This window comes from Platichthys flesus, chromosome 24 (genome assembly GCF_949316205.1).
Source record: "Platichthys flesus chromosome 24, fPlaFle2.1, whole genome shotgun sequence".
Classification (NCBI taxonomy): domain Eukaryota; kingdom Metazoa; phylum Chordata; class Actinopteri; order Pleuronectiformes; family Pleuronectidae; genus Platichthys; species Platichthys flesus.
The window spans coordinates 12,348,875-12,367,204 of record NC_084968.1 but is presented as its reverse complement, the minus strand read 5'-3'; the positions used below and the strand labels follow the sequence as shown (position 1 = coordinate 12,367,204).

Below are 18,330 nucleotides of genomic sequence, written 5' to 3'. Positions count from 1 at the left end.
GTAATTGTAATAAAATAACCAGGAGTAAACAAAGCTAATATTTATCCTCCAAAAAGCTAAATGGGAAAAAAAAGGCCAAACTGTGGAAACGTTTTTAAACACAGCACTTCCATTTTATTCTACAACAAAAAGAAGAGGCATCTGGAGAGCACCAGTCAAAGAACAGAGTCCAGTTCATCTCCAGAATGGACTGGACCTTCAGCCAAGCAAAGAAAAAGCAGTCCTTCTATTTTAGCCCCAGAGAAAGATGTGAAACATCTCCACTGTCCACGTGCACATGCAGCAGAAATGCAACGTTACTGTTAAAGCCTCTGCAGAAGCAAGACGAAGCGGAGAGCAGGTCAGGAGTCAAATGAAAAATCTCAAACAGCACAAGACAGAGGAAAACCACCCGCTCGTCTCTACTGAGGAGAGAGAAGGAGAGAAGACTTCTTTAAAAACCACTTAAACCAGCCAAGGAACAGAAATCACACCACAATGGGTAACAATCTAATATTGTAATATAAATAATTCAAAGGAAAAAGACTCATTATCAGAGGGGTGTGTGACCCGATGCTGCAATACACTGTACACTCAGAGAGGTTTAGCCTGGCTAAGTTATTTATAGAAACACAGCAGGCCGTGCAATCATGAAATTGTGACCAAGCTTTCAAATCTTTTGTTTCTGTCCAGCATGCATCTATAGGCGAGTGGGACATTTTACAGTAGCATGGGCTCGGCGGTGACAGTGGATGGATGTGAGTTGTTTAACACATGAAGGAAGCTGAACTCTGAGGGTTTGGAGACAGCTTCACGAAGCTTGAGGCAGATTCCTGGAGTTAGTCTAAAAAAGCCTAGCACTATAAGAGCCTATAGAAAAATCATTCCCCTCGAGACTGAAGTGTTTAAATAATAATCTGAGTGATGAAAATCTCAACACAGGAAGTTTTCCTTTACAATTCTCTGCTTATTACATTAATAGGAACAATGACTCCCCCGCCTTGTACATTCAAGCATGAAGGAACCAGTGAGAAAAACCCATGAGTCTGAACCTGGAGGTTTATTTTCAGTAGAACAGCCTACAATTCAATAGATTATCCATTCAGAAAAGATAAATTAAAAATGATTGTTTTTCTCCAAAATGTGAAATTAAAATGCTTGTGGACCTATTCTTGTCTTCAAGTGAAAATGCATAGCAGGGTGACTGGTTGCTCCCCCGGGGCTCGTCACACATGGCTCTCATAGAACACCTGGCAGGGAGCGGCCATGTTTGCTGTTGGTTCGGGCTCGGCCTGTTCAGCGCTCTGCTCGCCCTCAGCCTCAACCTCAGCCTCTGGCTCGGGCTCGGGCTGCTCCTCAGGGTTAGGAGGATCGGGCGGCGTGTCGGAGCAGGGGGGAGGGGAGGAGGGCGTGGCCTCTGGCTGTGGTGGTGCTTCAATGCTGCAGTAACCTTCGGCGGCGGCGAGCTGCGGGTGGACCGACACCTGGATGGCTATGTGCTGCGGCTGCTCCTGCACTGAAGAGTTGTCCGAGTCGGCGGCGGGGGATTCGCTGCGGTCCCCACGCTCTCGATCCCTCTCCCTCTCCTGCAGGAGGGTGAAGACATCTCTCGCCCCTATGGCGGCGACTATGCCCGTGACCCCCTGTCGCCCCTCCGGTCCTTGTCTGAGAAAAGTGTGCCTCATCTCCTCCACGCCCACCACCTCAAGGATCTCCTCCATGAAGGTGCGGCAGTTCATGATGAGCGGGGGCAGCGGGATGCTGCGGGCCAGCTCCTCGATGTAGCGTGCAAACTCCATGGTCTTGAACTGCGTCACCTTGGCCAGCTCCAGCGTCTTGGTGGAGGTGATGATCGGGATCCTCTTGGCGATCTCAAAGGCTTTCTGCAGCTTCTCGGCGCCCTCGGTGCGGAAGAACTCGTTGATGGCTTTCTCCGTCTTCTTCAGGTGGCTGCTCATCATGCAGAGGCGCGTGACGTTCAGGATCATGATGATGGTGAAGGTGACCAGACACACCACCATGTAGTACACGCCCATGTCACCGTTCATAATGACCACACGCAGCGTCACCGTGCAGTTGGAGCTGCTGTAGCCGTTGGACGCCATGCACGTGTACTTTCCACGGTCTCCAAACTCGATGTCGGTGATGTTGAGGACGCCATTGTCCAACAGCCACCACTTCCCACCTGCAGAGACAAACAGGAGGCAATGAAACATTTGGAAGAGCAGAATGTTTTATGTATTTTCTATATTTTATATAGACACAATCATGTAAAGAACAAACCCCTGTTGGCAGTTAGGAGAAATCACCCGGCACGCCAACACATCATCAAAGGTGTATAATGTTCTGAGGTTTTTGATTCATTTCAACAGGATAATTCAGGCCTGCTTCCAGAGACTTAAAAGAATAGAACCTAAAAAACATGTTTTGGTTGGAAACTTCTAAAAATCATTCATATTGAACAAATTAAACTGTGTTCATTTGATTATGCTACCAGAGATATGTAGAACCTGCTTTTAAAAACATGAAAAGTCACTACCTACTCAGTGTAAGTGTCAAAGTTTAAACCCTGAAAATCCTCTTGATGCAGGAACTCGCTCTCTCTCAGATTTGCTCACATTTGCACTGTTCTGACTCTTTCTGGAGGCCGACAACTGGAGAACACAACGTTTCGGCTCACATCATCATCAATCAATAAAAAACAATAACAGATTTTTGGCCAGGAGGAGTTGTATGTACATTACATCTCATATTTAAGCTTCAGACTTTGGCTCTGTAATGTAAATGTCTACTTTATATTAAGTATGGGTTCCATGATGGATATTTGATGTCTGATACATCGGCTCATGTTGTTGGATTGAAGGACTGAACATGGTATTCATGTGTTGTGACCTCTGTCCAGAGAGCAGCAGTGTCCTTGCTAGACCGGCCATGCTTTGCATATTAAAACAGGTGGTGGCTCAGTTTGACTCACAAATCGAAACAAGAACAATCCATTTCATAACTTCATCAAACCTTTTCTGGGATTTAAGCCAAATGTGGGGGGGAAATGGGATATAATTCTATATTTTGAAGATGATTAAAAGGACATTCTTCTAGTAGAGTCGCCCTCTGCTGGTCATTAAAGAGAGTACAAGTTCTAGACTCTTCTGCACTTGGGGTCTATGTCTCCAACACACGCAAGGAAATCATAAAGAGTTGATATATTCAGAAAACATAAACATGATTGATTGTAAACCGTTTAAAACTACACAATAAACAATCACAAAATAACTCAAACTGTGGCTGAGGCGAGGAAACGTTAACCAGTAAGATATGTTTTTGGAAAAGGATTTGTCACCAGCACTGCCTGTCAGTCAACACCTACAGTAAGCGTGTGTTCTAGCTCAAGGACGACGTGTGTTGCTGGTTTAAATACCCTCACATGTACAGATTCAAGCACGTGTGCAGCCTGGCTATAGGTTGTTGGGTGAAACTGCCTGAACCGTTCTGCCCTTTCATTGCTTTGGTCATCAAGGGGATACGGTTAACCCAGCATGATTCAGAAAAACAAGCAGTGGGAATAGAGCGAATGAAATAAAAAAGGCTGTGAAGTGAATCTTTATTACTGAGCTTTAAAAAGGGCCATGCAAGCTATTTCAATTGTAACTAGTCTTGGTGCTAAGCTAAGTTAGCTGGCTGTAGCTTCATTTTGTAATCACACAGACATGAGCCTGTAAACCTTAGGTCTGGACGAGACTGTAAATACATTTCTGCCGTCCTCTTTACTGCTTTAACACAATCAATTTCCCACTCTGGTTTCCTCTGGAGGAGAGGAGTGGGCCGTCAGGAAGAGCAGCAGCACTCTATCAGAGAGCCAGAATCTAATTATACCTTCACCACTGACTCATGTGATGCTATTGATGTTCTGTTCGATACTACGAGGAAGTTAGAAAGAAAAAAAAAAACACAACAAGGAGCCGGAGTAATAAAAATCTGCAAGTGCAGGTTAGTAAATCTGGCCTTTAAGTAACAACTGCTCGACAGCAGGTAGTAGTTCACTGAGCGATAAAGTCTTCCACTGCCTGATTACATTCCTGAGTGTGACCCAGGGGGGAAAGCTCTGAACGTTCTGTGTTTGTGGGTCATAAGAACAACGCAGGTTTCAACAAGTCGGATCAGAACTAAAGCGTCAAAACATCAAACCCTTCTTCTTCTCTGCATTCCTTCTGAAGTGCGTCGAAGATTTCAAACAGACAGCGGAGGCTCGGCTTGAATGAGGAATAATAAGTTGATAAAAAAAGAATTCCAATATGAGAGGATGAAGAAGTTGTAACTGAGTCTGTAAACCTGTGAGCAAGACTTTAAGCTCAAACGTTGATGCTACCTTTGCAACCCGTGTTCTTCTACGTCTTTCCTATCTCTGTATCCAGCAAAGATGAACTTGCTAATCTACTAATCATTCACAATTTTCTGAATAAAAGATTAAGCTCCAGAGAAAAGGGGCAAAGTTACAGTTTCATTAAGGAAATAACATTTTATCAGGCAATGTGTTACTCAATAAATGGATCAAGGGGTTAATCACCTCCTTGGGGGGGTAACACTGTAGTATGCATGTTACTGTATTGACTTGATTTCAACTTGATAGTACAGAACAAACCTGACACCTTATCTATACTTTAAGTTAGAATTGAGTGACCGACAGTGCTGGTGACAAAGACACAGATTTAAAGGAACAGTGCGATCGGTCTCACCACTCGTCTCTGTGTCCAGACGGACGCCATGGGAGTTGAACCACAGAACTCTGGGGAACGGCTCTCCGGTGACGTTGCAATCAATCAGCACACAGCTCCCCTCCCGGGCGATTATCTGGCTCACTTGAGTGAACGCCACTGGGACGAACTCGCTGTCTGTCCCATTGCTGGTCTCTGTGCTGTTTCCATCCAGGTCCACAGAGAAGGCCCCGGTGGTGTGAGAGGCGATGAGGGACACCAGGACCACCAACAGGTCCGCGCCGCTCCACTGCATGTTCTCAGAGTGTTAGCGATGGGGAAGGGACTCGTCACTCCTCCTGGGTCTCCATCCTGCACACTGGCTATCTCTTGACAGTAGAAGGCAATTTGGTGTTTGGCTCTGTGGCTCCGAGGATCTCACTGAAAACAAGAAAAGGGATTTATGGCTTTTATTAATGATTCGGCAGAGGACAGAACATCATGTACCTGTCTGGAATCAACTGATACGCAGGCTGTTTGTGTAACAGGCTGCTGAACGACACCGGGCTGCAACTTAAGACCCTGTTCATTATTAATGAATCGCTTGTCAGATGAAAAAAGTTCTAAAAATAGAACATAACTGCTCATTGTAACGGCTTCAAGTCCAAGGGGACGCATTCAAATTGGTTTAATATGCAAATATATCAAATTTACACTAAGGTACAACAAAGGGAAGAAGCAAAATGACACATTTGGAAAAAGTTAATTTAGCATCTATCCTCAAAGAACAGAATTAAAGGATGAATAATTCTACCAATTAACACATCGCTACAAATTAATCATTCATGCTTTATTCATTCTGCATCTCAGAAATTTATTAAACTAAATTATGAATAGAATTTAACAATCACTTAAACCATTTTGGCGAATTTAATTTAAATAGCCAATTAGTTATCGCATCATTCATCATTTCCTACAACACCAGAGGTTAAATCTCTGCATATGCTTAAATATGTATATCTAATACTTTGAAGTGATCATTATAGGATTCATTGATTAGTCAAAATAAGCATTTGATCAGTTTCTTGTTTAATTATTTTAAGTGGAGCAAAGTTGCTATATTCCCATTTTGATAACATTCATTCATAATAAAATGATATGAAACACCAGTGTCAGGTCTTCTGTAACTGATCCATGTTCTAACAACACACATATCAACTCCAGCTGTTCCGTGACAACAAACAGCAGCCCCCCCCCTCCTCCAGGCGAACATCTGGATTCGTATGAAAACAAAGCCACGACATAACGGAGCGGTGCGGGCTTCGTCTAATCGCTGGACCACGTCCTCGCAGTGGGGACATGGAAACAACGAGTTTTGCGTCGTGAGCTTCCACGCGTGAGCCGCAACAACACAAACATAATATAATACAGTTAATAAAAAGGATATATTAGTTTGTATAAAATGGTTTTGACGTCATTGCCGTGCCGTTTAACGCGAAAGAAAAGGTTGGGGACCCGGCTATGTGCTGGTTAGTTTTAGCATCTATGGACCCTTCCAGAACCTCTCAGCTGTTTGCAGGGCACTAGCGTCTTTAGCGGGTGATGAGCTAACTTTGTCCAACGTGTGGCTGAAGGTTAAATGGACATTAACGCGGATAATAGTCGGAGTCGTGAGGACACGGAGAGTTGGACTCACACCGGAGAGTCCGGGTGACGTTACCCCCGCCGCCTCGGCTCCAGCTACGCGGAACACTCGGCGTCGATGTTAGCGGCTAAACGAGGAGCTAAACCCGGACACATCCCCGGTGACCGCGGCCGGTTCTCTGACTCACATCATGGTCCGCCGTCGTCTGACCGCGGGCGTCGGTGAGAGGAACCAGAGTCGACGTGTTGTCGCTCATTCCTCCGGCATCTGCATCCTCCTCTGGCCGCTGCTCGACCGCTATGTCACCGCGACGAGTCTCTCCGAGCTGCGGATCAGCTGCGGACGCACGGAGGAGACGTCGCTGCGCTGCGTCTCTGCATCAGACGAGGCGACGATATGAATTTTAAATGAGAGTAATAATACACTTAGAATTAACTTTAATTATAAAACACCTTTCAAAACATTAATAAAATTTTATGAGTTAAATGTAAAAGAAATGAAGGCAAACAGGAAACCGTTATAAGATAATAAGCGTATGTAAAACACTTTATAGTTGTGTTTTTAAGAGTTAAAAATAAAAGCAAATAATAGGAAAACAGTAACAACACAATCAACTTTTATATAACACCTTTTAGCTTGAAAATGTGCTTCACAGAGGGCAAAAAATAAGTTATATAATCTGATCCCTTGTATGAAAGGTGCTATGAAACAGTTTAATAGGTTAGATACAATAGCACTTAAAATCAGCTTTATCAGCCATTTCAAAGTCTAGTATATATGTGACTTTAATGACATGGCATTGTTTAAACAGTGAGTTGGTAAAACATGATCAGATTTGTAAAATGTTTTGCCATTTTTTCTTCTCGACTTCAAACCTAAACTTCTTTAAGCCAAAGGGCACTTTCCACCATTAGGTACATTTACTTGTCCTCACCCCAGTTACTCTGGTTGATGGTGATAATCCCTGTGAGGTTTGTCCCTTTTCACTTTGTAATCTGATCTATTATAGTTGATTTATGCACTTTGGTTAGAGTCATCGGCTTGAAAACCTCACTCGCATTAAGGTAAAGTGTAAGTACATTTAATTTTGTGGTGCAGTAAATGGTCTTTTTCAGCACGTGCATTCAAACATGCACACATGCAAATGGACTGTGGTCACAACCCATCCTATCAACCAAATCTAAAATGGACTATATGAGGAGGAGTCACAGCAGGATGCAGGGCAGCACAAAACATGGTTCTTTTGGAACAATAAGGAAATATGGATTACACAAGAGACTCTTGGGAGGAAATAACTGAACAAAAGCACCTTCACATATCGTCAGGGCTGTCCAGGTTGTACAGGCTGGTTGTTGGTTGTGTATCACTGACCGACCTTGAAGCCACAGTTTAAGTCTGAAATGTACACTCTGCACCAAGGCCTCAGCCAACAATGCTCCATGTATGGTTAGAGGCTATGGATATTTAAGGGAGTGCCTTTAGTGTGTCTGTCAGGTTGATGTCAGGGTGAACAAAACACATAAGTAGATTTTACGTGCAAGTACAATTAGGATCACACTATCCTGGAGAAATGACTGTTTTATAAAAAGTGATGTAAGGGACGACAAAGGGTCAAACTTGATTAGAGCCGTGAAAAAAAACGCACAACTGGAAGATCACATCCTGAGTGTTACACAGGCTGATTGAGGTGACGCTGATATTCAGAAGGAGAATCTGTGAAGGGGCCTTGCACTATGGGAAGGTTATTTATCATTTGCAGACATAAGCCCCAAAAAATAACCTACTTTTCTAATCTACGAGCAAAAACTATGATATCTGCACGTGCAAGATTATTACTATTATTATTATTATTATTATTATCCTATTACAGGCATTTGAAGAGATAGGAAAGTAAACAAAAATAAATATATCTGTTGAACAGCACCAGGAGCTGATGAGACCGACAATCAACACAGTCATTAAGCCGAAGTTTGATTCTTCTCCATAACAGACTGTTATCTTTGCATTGAAGTTGTACATGCAAACAATTGTTTCATAAAATAAAAGGTATTGCTATAGTTGTAACTGCTCCAGCATTTACTAGGTCAATTTAAATCCAGGGATCTGGATGTGTATTTCTAATGTGGAATTGTATCATTAACCTGAGGGTTTAAGTATTACTTCAGCAAGAGGAGTTGGAAGTGTAGCAAACGCCTGATTCCTAAGCAGCTTATCTCCTCACAAGATGAATGTTTCACTTGTACACAAACTCTGGTGAGAGTTACACACACACACACACTGTTCACAGAGTGCTGCATATTCACACAGTGGGGAGGAAGTCTGTACAAAGGAAAAGTTTCCAACAACAAACGGCCTCTGTTGTCAGGACGGACTCCAACCATGCAAGTTTCAAAACAGATGGAAATGAGAATCGTTTCTTCTGACTCAGAACTGAGTTTTCCAGGGTCAACAGGAAACAAATCCTGTTGCAGCAGCTCAAAGCTTGTTTAGATCAAAATGAAAGCAGGAGAGATAAAACCATCAATGCATTTTAAATTTCACACCATCACACTATTACTAGAAGAGGACAAAAAACAATAGAACCAGACCAATGTGTTTGTTTCTCTGTATTCTGCAAATCCATGAACCAGGAAATCACCTTACATTACAATCAGACTGGATACAAATTTTGATTTGAGACTCAGTCGAACAAAAACATAGAAACTCAAGACCAAATACAGCATTATTAAAAAACATTAACTTTTTTGTAGATGAAAGTTAAAGACACCTTTTCTTTATAGAACCAATAGAGGTTTACAATTCCATGATTCATTAGAGTCTTCATTGATCCAAAGGGGATCAGTAATGAGAATCATGTTTTTAAAACAATTCTTAGTGTCTTTGTTTCAAGTCAGGCAGCAAATATATTATAATATATTTAAATTTAGTTAGAAAAGCTACATCCAGCCAGTAACAGTCATCACAAAGCTTCTTTGATGAGCAGAGAGAGTCTTCTGAAACCCTGTTGAAGAATTGAGAGGTTAGAGTCAGTTATTATAATCTAATCCTGTATTTGTCCCACGACGGAGGAATTTGACACATCACAGCAGCAACAAGAACGGTTAGTAAATTGATAAAAGTAATAAAAAAAAAAACCTTAATGTTAAACTATATAGCATAAATATAATGTGAGCAGGATTGCATTATGTATGATTGACATTTCATGGATAGATATTGAAGTAATGATTGGTGGCTGTACCTCATCGATCTGTTCCGGAGTGGACAGAGAAAAGGCCGCTCTGACGTAGGGACAGGGCTCGTCACTGTTGATCATGAAGACGCCTCCGGGAACCAGCAGAACCTTTAACACACACACACGTTACTCAACAACACAACATTTCTCTTTACACAGTCAACCTTCTTGTGCATCTAAAGTCACGAGAACAGAAATGCCCCCCCCCCCCCCCACGCAGTTGCTTTTATTGTGTCCTGTTCTAATGGATTAATCTTCACACCCAGCAGGCTAGCTGTTTCCCCCAGTTTACACTCTTTGTGCTAAGCTAACTGGTGACAGTGTCCTATATATCAAGCAGACATGAGTGACATTGATATTGTCATCCAACATTTGGCAATAAAGCAAATGAAGAACATTTCCCAGAACATCCTTTAACATCTGCCAGACCCACACAAGACAAGCAATTACAGCTTTGAATGGAAAAAGCACAACCAGAATTGATTAAAAGATTCTAAGTGTTGTCCCTCTCTCCACTGTGTCATGTGTGGAGGTTTAAATATCCTGGACTCTAGAGAGAAACCGTTGGTGCAGGGAGAAGCTAATCAGCCATTTGCTCATAGGGATTTACAGACTGTGTGTAGGAGGGGAAACACTCAGCAGCTAAACCCACTCATTCAGTGCACAATGGCTTCTATACATGCACCATCTATCCCTCTAGTCACACAGAAAATCCCCCCTCGTATAAAACATCTGCTCACAAACAGTGCGACAGAGAAACCGAGGCAAAAGCACCCAGATGCATTCTGGGTATTGCACGTTAGCGTGAAGCAGGCGTGTTAACCTGGAGATTAAAGAGTTCGATCACAGGATTTGTTTGTGAATGCTGACCTCTTTCTCCAGCGCCTTCTCCATGATGAGCCTCTGGGTGTCGGCGACGCCCTTGAGTTTGATCCACAGGAACATGCCTGCTGATGGAGCGTGCCACTCTGCAACGTCTACACACAGACAGACACACACACATATTAGGGAAAGCCAGGGTGTGTTTTCTGACTCAGCATTTGAAAAGGAAAAGAGCCATAAGATCCAACCTTGATAATTCACATTGCTAAAATCCATAGAACACCGTCTGTACCAAAGAAATAAAATCTCCCCTTCCTCCCATTGTAAAAGAAGAAGGCTTAAATGGGATGGAGCTGTGGTATCAAGGTCCCACAGACGATTAGACAACAAACCTTTGAGCCACTTGTCTGCAGAGGAGATCATGGCGTCACGTTGTTTGCTGTAAAACTCAATCACCCTGTGAGAATAAATAAATAAAAACTTTTTATTCATCACTGCAGGAGAGGCTGTATCGTTTATTTGATGCTGCAATTCAGTTTATTTCTTAACCAGTTTCACAGAAATACACACCCGTCTATGTGCTGCAGGAAACCATCTTGACCCCAACTCTGCAAGAGCTGAGACACCATGAGCTGCAAGGAAGCAGGAGACGGGTTAAAATGAATCAGAGAAAGGCAGCAAGTTTCTGGTTGATTCTAATTAATCCTCCTTTCTTATCAAAACCTCTGCAGCTGCTTCTAATTCACAAATCCAATAATTTGGCTTCAGCTGTAGCGTGACAAGTCGCTGCTCGTGTTGGCTTGAATGTGGCGTGCCTGGTAGGTGCGACCGGCATCTGGCACACAAATCACTGATGACTCTGCTAAAACAATATTGCACAAATACAGAGACTCCCCCACCCCTAAGCCTCAGAAGTTTGCTTTGTGCAGTACTTATTTGCTTTTATCACATTTGCATGTCAACAAGACAGAGGCTGCCACACAGGATGAATATCAAATAACAAGGAGACCAGGAGCGCAAAATGTTTATTTGGTGATTGTGAAAAGAGCAGGATGTGGTGGAGCAAAGTTAACACTTGATTCACCTGTGTGAAGGTACTAGTGTGCATCGTTGAGGCCTGGATGTGCAGCACCACCCGGTCCACCAGCGGTTTGGGACCAGTCACAAAACCAATCCTCAGCCTGAAACAAAAGCAGGAAAACATTAAACCTCTCCCACACAGAATCATGTGTAATATTTAACTTGACATTACTTAAATTATTAACCCTACAACCTAGAACATGACCCTTGAGGAGAACCGCAAACATTTAACTGCACAAGGGTCTGAATCTACTATACACAAACTTCGCATATTACTTGTATGTTCTTACACTTCACTCGATTGTCATACCTAAATGCATATAAGCAGATTTTAATGCCTATTAATAAACAGCACTGAAAACAAACATCCCATACAAGGCCACAACTCATCATTCTCACAATTATTAATCTGTGTCTAAATTGTGTGTGTCTGTGCCCTAGAGAGACAGATTACATGATTAGAAGAGAAACTACATGAACTGACTTCAGTGTAACATTCATTTATTTATTTCTGTTGACAGAGGAAATAAACTGATCTCATAACAGTTAAAATTACCTTTACAGGTTAGCTAATTACTTTCTTAAGGTGTATATACACACACAACCAATTTGATAAGATTTAAAACTTGAAACCTAAAACTTATTTGGCTACAAGAGAATAAGCCTTCTTTCCTATAAACAAAATCAACTTTATCCTGCACAGACACAAGTTTAATGCCCAGCTGAAGTTAAACTTGAAAAACATTCCCAGTTGCAGGAAGCACACAAACACTGTGCTGTAGCAGAGTCACATGCACATGGTATTTAAGAAAAGCAAATACACACATACACACTCACCCTGACGACAGGATCTTAGAGAAGGAGTCTGTCCTGATGATTCTCCCATCAACGTCCATAGAGAGAAACGAGGGACTCCACGGCTGCCAAACAAAGACACACCATGAGTCACACTGTGGCCTCAATTCATAATAATTCAAATTAAAATCAGTGAGATCAGACCTTGAAGTAACAATTAGGAGACAACTCAACTGATGTTCTTATTTAAATGTATTGTCATATAAAAGCACATTCAGACAAACAGGTGAGTGAACTCTCTGTACCTTGTCAAACTGCAGGAAGTAGTACGGGTCGTCCTCGATGATGAGCATGTCGTACTGCCTGGCCAGCTGCTAAACAGACCAGAGCACGTTAATAGAAAATGATTGAATCTGCAGGGAAATCAGCCTCACAGCAAGCTCTAATTAGAGGAGTCGGTTTTCCACTGACGGCTTTGGGCACATTTCAGATTCAGAGTGATTCATAAAATGAGTCAGATGCATGAAGACGTCTTTAACTCTGAGGTTTAAACATTTCCGCGTCTGTTTTCTAACTTTACAGGTGGAGACAAACCTCGTACACCTCTTTCTTCCTCTGAGTCGTCATGGAGGCACCGGTGGGGTTTCCTCCGTTGGGGATCGTGTAGAGGACTCTGGGGGCGGTGCTGCCGGGCTGGTGGACCTCCGACGGGTCCCACCGAGACAAGACCTCCTTCAGGCCCGCAGGTACCATGCCGTACTGATCGCTGGGAACGTTGATCAAGTTGCAACCGAGTGGATGAAGCTACAGAGTAAAAGCAGCAGGTCACAAGACTGAAGCAGCTTCTGTTACTGGAGGTGTCTCATCATTTAAACAAGTAAATACACTTTTAAAAGTAAGAGCTCTCACCGCTGCCAGTGTCCCCGAGTACGTGGGAGCATCCAGCAGAACGTTGTCTCCAGGGTTAACCAGCATCTCAAACACCTAAAGACCCAAAAACAGTGGTGGTCTAACATCAGAATGAATGACAGTATGGAGCAGATTTACAGCTGGGGGCGTCAGTACCTTACAGAGCCCCTCCTGGCTGCCGGTGGTCACACACATGTCCATCTGGCCGTTCTCCACGGTGTAGTTGGCGGACGGTGGATTGTGGAGGTTCTTCTGCAGGTTCTTCATCCACGTCAGCAGTTCTGGGATCCTAGGCAGAGATGGAAGTTTTTTTTTAAATCTTACAGCACAATACAGTAATAACCAGGTGGAGGATTTGATGTCCAGACTTATCTTCAGAAGCAGGATCATTTAAAATTGATCAGGACAGAGTTTATTAACCAACAGACACAATTCAAAGACACAGGCATGTAAACTCAAATATAAACAGAGAGGTTGTACATGACTTTGAAGGCCCCAGTCAACAGGGACCTGGGGGGCTCTGTGTCGAACCCCCCCACCCCCGTTAAAATAAAACACAGGACACCAAACCTCATTTCAATCTTCAAATGATTTTTATCTTACATCACACACAAGCACAGGAGAACCAGGCAATTGCCCACTTTGCCTACACTGGTGCGACGCCCCTGGTTCCACTGATACCTGTTATCAGTGATTACTCAGAGTCAACAAAACAGCCTGTGAAACGAGTCATCTGAAGCCACAAAGTTTACAGAGGAGGTCGTAAAAAGATTAGCTCCACACTCGGCTGTAAAAGATTGGATTCTGATGCAGCGAGAAGTTAAAGTGGGATTTTTATTTCATTTTAATTACTAATGTAGAGGTCCACACGGACAAAGAATTCTCAACACCTCTGATACTGATAAGTTCATCATTTCCAGCACAGGTCTCTCACTCTGATGTTCAGAGCTATTTTTATAAGTTTTTTAATTTCAAGTGTAGCCTCACTTTGGCCTTTCAAATGTACTTTCATTAGAACTCTGATGCTATCAAGAGTCTGTGGATTTCTGTTTAGTTCTCTCACCCATTAGAAGCAGAGTACTGCAGAGCCCTCTTCATCATTGTGGCATCGAAGGTGATGGTTTGTCCATTCTTCACCGTGATGGACGCCGACTCGAAGGGGAAGGTGTTTGGGTTCGGCGCTCCTCCGGCCAATGAGATCAGGGTCGGGGGTGACCGCTGCTGGAGCTCAGCTTCATAGAGGTGAAGAAGACACAGAAGATGAGGTTTGAGTTTATCTATATATACAGATTTCAGCTGAACAACTAAGATCCTAGTGTTAGAAACATAATAAAAATAAAACCGACACCAACAATTCAGTTCTGGTTTGTGCCAATTTAACTGAGGATTAGTTTGAGAACATGAAGCCCTGCATTGACATAATAAGGAGCTTAAGGTGGCTCATGCTGTTAATAACTAATCTGTCTGGAGGAGGTTCCCCGAGTCAAAATCTGGTCTTGAAACATTAATAGTTCAAGCTAATACGGTTACATTTGCTGTCAAAGCACATTGTAAACTCTTCTTTTAAAAGAGTGCTGTAGAAACAAAGATGTATTATGAATAACTCCTTAGAATGGAGATGGAACTTGTAAAGAAAATTAGTAGAAGCACTCACTCAGCATCCGGATGGCAGAGGGCTTTCTAGCCGCACTAACAGCCGTCAGGAACCGAGCGTAATTCATGATTCCTGCAGAAAGAGGCAGAGAAACAGCTTAGTGCTCGAACCCATCGAGGCTGCACCTGTTCCTGAGATCCAGAGTAAAACATCAGGTCTGTCTGGTTTGAGGAAGGTGAAGGATTAATGCACAATGATTGTGTGTCTGTGTGACAACAGGTGCAGGGAAGCTGCTGTAAACACAGATCCAGGGTAGTTTAGCATCAATGCCATGTTTACCTCCACTGATATCTGCTGCTTTTCATTCATAAATTCATGTACAAATAAAACTATGCATGTTTTAGTTTTTGAATGAATACATATGACTTAAGGCAAAAAAACAACAACAACAACAACGCATCTTCGCACGTTGTCATGTTCGGACGAGATAATTCCTGGAGAGAGTTAATCTGAGTCGTGTTGAACTCGTGTTAATTCAGCGTTAACCCGGGTTAAAGTGAGTTAACTCGGGTACAAACGGGCCTCGCACTCACCAGGTCTCTACTGCGAACACGTGATTGTTAATATTTAAGATGAAAAGTTGTTTTATTTAACGTTAATCTGCGTCATTGACCGGGTCACTCTCAGCTGCTGCACCGACCTTACCGAACGTGCTTTGATTCTCTTCTTCTGCGCTTATACTGGTGAAACCCGCAAACCAACGTGTTCGAGTGCACACCGCCCCCTGCTGTTCAGCCTATTAGCCCAGACATTAGGCGCCACGGGGCTTCTGGGTAATGTAGTATTCTACACGTATATATGCATGATAGCCAGTGAACGCGCCAAGTGGAGAGAACTACATAACCCAAGCGACAAAAGCATAACTACAGCTACAGTTCCCCTTTTCACATGTTGTTATTATAGGAGTTAGCATGTAGCTCGTTAGCATAAACCAAATGAAAGAAGAAAATGGCTGTGAACTCTTACCGGTGGAGAGTTAGCTTCGGCCGTCATCGGATGGTTCTTTCCCGGTAGAGAGCGACCAAGCGTCGGCTGTGGAGTGACTGGAAAGAAGCAGAAACTTCCGTGTTGCTAGCTTAGCTCGTTTGGGCTAACCACAACCAGCACACGGTTCATTCTGTGACCTTGCTCGTGGGGTTCTGTCCCAGGCTGGACTTCCTTCCTAAGGCTAGCTACAGGCGGTGCACGCATAGAAGCCGACGAGAGCTAGCACCTGAAGAGATACGGTAACGCTGAGCGCCTCCTCCTGCGAGTTAGCATCTTTTAGTTAGCATCTTTCATTTGAATGAATCTGTGGAGAACGAACTGAGACGAGAACGAGTCTGAACCTGAACCAACACGTGAACCTGAGGGAACACGCGTCGCAGGTGTCCGTGAACGTCTCATTGATATTAGTTTATTGGCCGCAGGTGTGTTTGCGTGTTGGCTGCAGCTCGGACATTTGTGTTCTGTCATGTAGAGCCGCTGCTCCTCCTGTTTCCTCCTCCTGCTCCTGCTCCCTGCACCTCCTGCTCAGGCCTGCGGGTTGTTGACTCGGCGACTCGATGGGGAAGAGGAAAGACATGATTCACCCCAGGTTCCTCGGTGAGTGTCCAACATTATTCACATTTAAATGCACATTAGTTGCAGCTTCCCATCATCAGCCACTTTACCATAGTCGCAGTGTGATTCCTCTACAGTTAAAGTTATAAAACACCAGAACCTCTCACAAACATCATAACCCCAGTTAAAAATGGGAAATACCTCAAATATCCGATGAGCCCCACGATGCATCTTCAGATGAAAAAAAAGAAGCATGTAAACTGTATACAGACATCAGTTTTAGGCTAAACTTACTTTTAAAGTATTTTGATTATAGCATATAGTGTGATCACCTTGTTACTATCAACAGTGTCTAGTCCCAATGTTTACGTTAAACTGCAACAGCTGATAATTTGTTGTTTTTGGCTCGAAATCTTACAGTACGCAATATTCTGAGGAAAAATATCCCAGTTCATGTTTCAGTTTCTCGGTCTGGTCCCCTGCAGGCGAAGGCAGCTCCAGTCTCCACAGCGTTCACAAGCGGAAACACAAAAAGCACAAGAAGCACAAGAGGAAGCACCACAGCTTCCCTGAGCCCCCGGCGCCCGAGCCTGTGGTCGCCCCTCGGCCTCCTCCACAGCTGAGACTCAAGATCAAACTGGGAGGTCAGACGCTGGGGACCAAGAGGTGAGCGGTGACGTGGCCTGATGTCAACATCATCACCGTTAAGCCGTTATGTTGCTGCTCATTTATCACAACCATTGGTCTGTTTTCCTGTTGTCAGCGTTCCCACCTTCACTGTGCATCCCGGTGTCGCACGCCCCCCCTCGCCGCTGATGATCATTGATAACAATGTTGAAGATTCTGATGATGATGATTCTGATGATGATGATGATGACGACGAGCCGCCCTCTGTGCCTCTGGAGCAGTATCGAGCCTGGCTGGGTGAGTTCCAAGAAGACTTCATAGATCTTCACTGGACATTTTCCAGAGTTCATGTGTGAAAACAGCTACTGAATATTTAGAGGAAACTTAAAACCCTGAAGTTGTACAATAAATCCATCTTGTTTATCTTGTTCATCCGTCCTCAGATGAGGACAGCAACCTGGCCACATCTCCTATGCCGGACATGGATTCAGACTCCATGCTGGGTGCGCCTGTGGACGAGGAGGAGAGGTGGCTGGACGCTCTGGAGAAGGGAGAGCTGGACGACAACGGGGAGCTGAAGAAGGAGATCGATGAGTCTCTGCTCACAGCCCGACAGGTGAGGAACAGACGCAGGAAACATGAGGGTGTCATTTTGCAATTGATGGGAAAAAAATGACTTAAGCATTTATTCCTGTTTTTCTTCTGTTCTATAGAAAGCCCTGTTGCACAAGCAGCAGAGCCAGCCTCTCCTGGAGCTGCCTATGGGCTACAAGGAGAAGGAGATGACCGTGGAGATGATGCAGAAACGGGAGGAGCGAGCTCGAAAGAGGCGCCTGCAGGCTGCCAAAAAGGCAGAGGACAGCAAGAACCAGACAATTGAGAGACTGACAAAAACCAGTAAGGCTAAGATCAAGAGCATGAAGGATAGGAGGTCCAAGATGAACCAGAGCCCCATGGTTCGCTACAGTGACACCGCCCTGGGCTTGGCCATCTCCTTCCCCACAGGGGTCCATGCTCCGGCGCCGGCACCTCCCCTTCCTTCACCTCCAGCCCCGTCGAGCTGCGGTGTTAGCGGCTGCTCTAACCTGAAGAAATACTCGTGCTCCACGACCGGGGTTCCTCTCTGCAGCCTCGAGTGCTACAAGAGGAACCTGCTGCTCGTTCAGAGCGCCGCCTGAACGCTAACAGGGAGAGACTCTTCTGAAACGACCTCCACTGGGATGTGACACGAACACTCATCCTCCTGGAAAAGATATTATTAGAACTTTACACTCTGAATCTGTATGCAATGTGGATTTGCTTTTTTTGTTTGTAGATGTGCTGTATAAATATCTTACACACTTTGTGTTTATGA

At 43.9% G+C, this 18,330-nt stretch overlaps 3 protein-coding genes across 5 annotated transcripts; 1 reads left to right on the top strand and 2 right to left on the bottom strand.

The window, feature by feature from the left end:
* Positions 1 to 1,020: 1,020 nt before the first annotated feature.
* On the bottom strand, positions 1,021 to 6,670 carry mfap3l (microfibril associated protein 3 like). Its single transcript, XM_062383574.1, has 3 exons — positions 6,503 to 6,670; positions 4,713 to 5,111; positions 1,021 to 2,164 (listed from the first exon to the last, which is right to left on the bottom strand). The coding sequence occupies exons 2-3, from the start codon at positions 4,984 to 4,986 to the stop codon at positions 1,206 to 1,208; spliced, it is 1,233 nt and encodes a 410-aa protein (XP_062239558.1). The 5' UTR covers positions 4,987 to 5,111; positions 6,503 to 6,670; the 3' UTR covers positions 1,021 to 1,205.
* Positions 6,671 to 8,906: 2,236 nt separating this feature from the next.
* aadat (aminoadipate aminotransferase) lies at positions 8,907 to 15,912 on the bottom strand. 3 transcript variants are annotated; one of them, XM_062383990.1, is made up of 14 exons: positions 15,774 to 15,912; positions 14,808 to 14,879; positions 14,217 to 14,385; positions 13,310 to 13,442; positions 13,154 to 13,228; positions 12,839 to 13,048; positions 12,550 to 12,615; positions 12,287 to 12,369; positions 11,454 to 11,550; positions 10,940 to 11,001; positions 10,762 to 10,826; positions 10,418 to 10,524; positions 9,554 to 9,655; positions 8,907 to 9,316 (listed from the first exon to the last, which is right to left on the bottom strand). In XM_062383990.1, exons 2-14 carry the CDS (start codon positions 14,872 to 14,874, stop codon positions 9,275 to 9,277), a joined length of 1,278 nt encoding a protein of 425 aa, XP_062239974.1. In that variant the 5' UTR covers positions 14,875 to 14,879; positions 15,774 to 15,912; the 3' UTR covers positions 8,907 to 9,274. The 3 variants fall into 3 exon arrangements, with proteins under 3 accessions (XP_062239974.1, XP_062239976.1, XP_062239975.1); XM_062383992.1 differs by lacking the exon at positions 15,774 to 15,912 and adding an exon at positions 15,453 to 15,472; XM_062383991.1 differs by lacking the exon at positions 15,774 to 15,912 and adding an exon at positions 15,341 to 15,465.
* Positions 15,913 to 16,266: 354 nt separating this feature from the next.
* On the top strand, positions 16,267 to 18,319 carry ino80b (INO80 complex subunit B). Its single transcript, XM_062383994.1, has 5 exons — positions 16,267 to 16,391; positions 16,835 to 17,015; positions 17,113 to 17,273; positions 17,420 to 17,592; positions 17,690 to 18,319. The coding sequence occupies exons 1-5, from the start codon at positions 16,352 to 16,354 to the stop codon at positions 18,152 to 18,154; spliced, it is 1,020 nt and encodes a 339-aa protein (XP_062239978.1). The 5' UTR covers positions 16,267 to 16,351; the 3' UTR covers positions 18,155 to 18,319.
* The last annotated feature ends 11 nt before the right edge of the window (positions 18,320 to 18,330 follow it).

Bases quoted from the DNA above. Each gene is read 5' to 3' on its own strand.
- ino80b (XM_062383994.1), top strand. From the start codon at position 16,352: ATGGGGAAGAGGAAAGACATGATTCACCCCAGGTTCCTCG. The intron at 16,392-16,834 runs GTGAGTGTCCAA...GGTCCCCTGCAG, and splicing joins GATTCACCCCAGGTTCCTCG to GCGAAGGCAGCTCCAGTCTC. The intron at 17,593-17,689 runs GTGAGGAACAGA...TCTGTTCTATAG, and splicing joins CTCTGCTCACAGCCCGACAG to AAAGCCCTGTTGCACAAGCA.
- mfap3l (XM_062383574.1), bottom strand. From the start codon at position 4,986: ATGCAGTGGAGCGGCGCGGACCTGTTGGTGGTCCTGGTGTCCCTCATC. The intron at 2,165-4,712 runs GTGAGACCGATC...TTGTCTCTGCAG, and splicing joins TCTGGACACAGAGACGAGTG to GTGGGAAGTGGTGGCTGTTG.
- aadat (XM_062383990.1), bottom strand. From the start codon at position 14,874: ATGAATTACGCTCGGTTCCTGACGGCTGTTAGTGCGGCTAGAAAGCCC. The intron at 13,443-14,216 runs GTGAGAGAACTA...ATCTCTGCCTAG, and splicing joins CAGTACTCTGCTTCTAATGG to GATCCCAGAACTGCTGACGT. The intron at 11,002-11,453 runs GTGAATCAAGTG...GCTTCCTTGCAG, and splicing joins ACACTAGTACCTTCACACAG to CTCATGGTGTCTCAGCTCTT.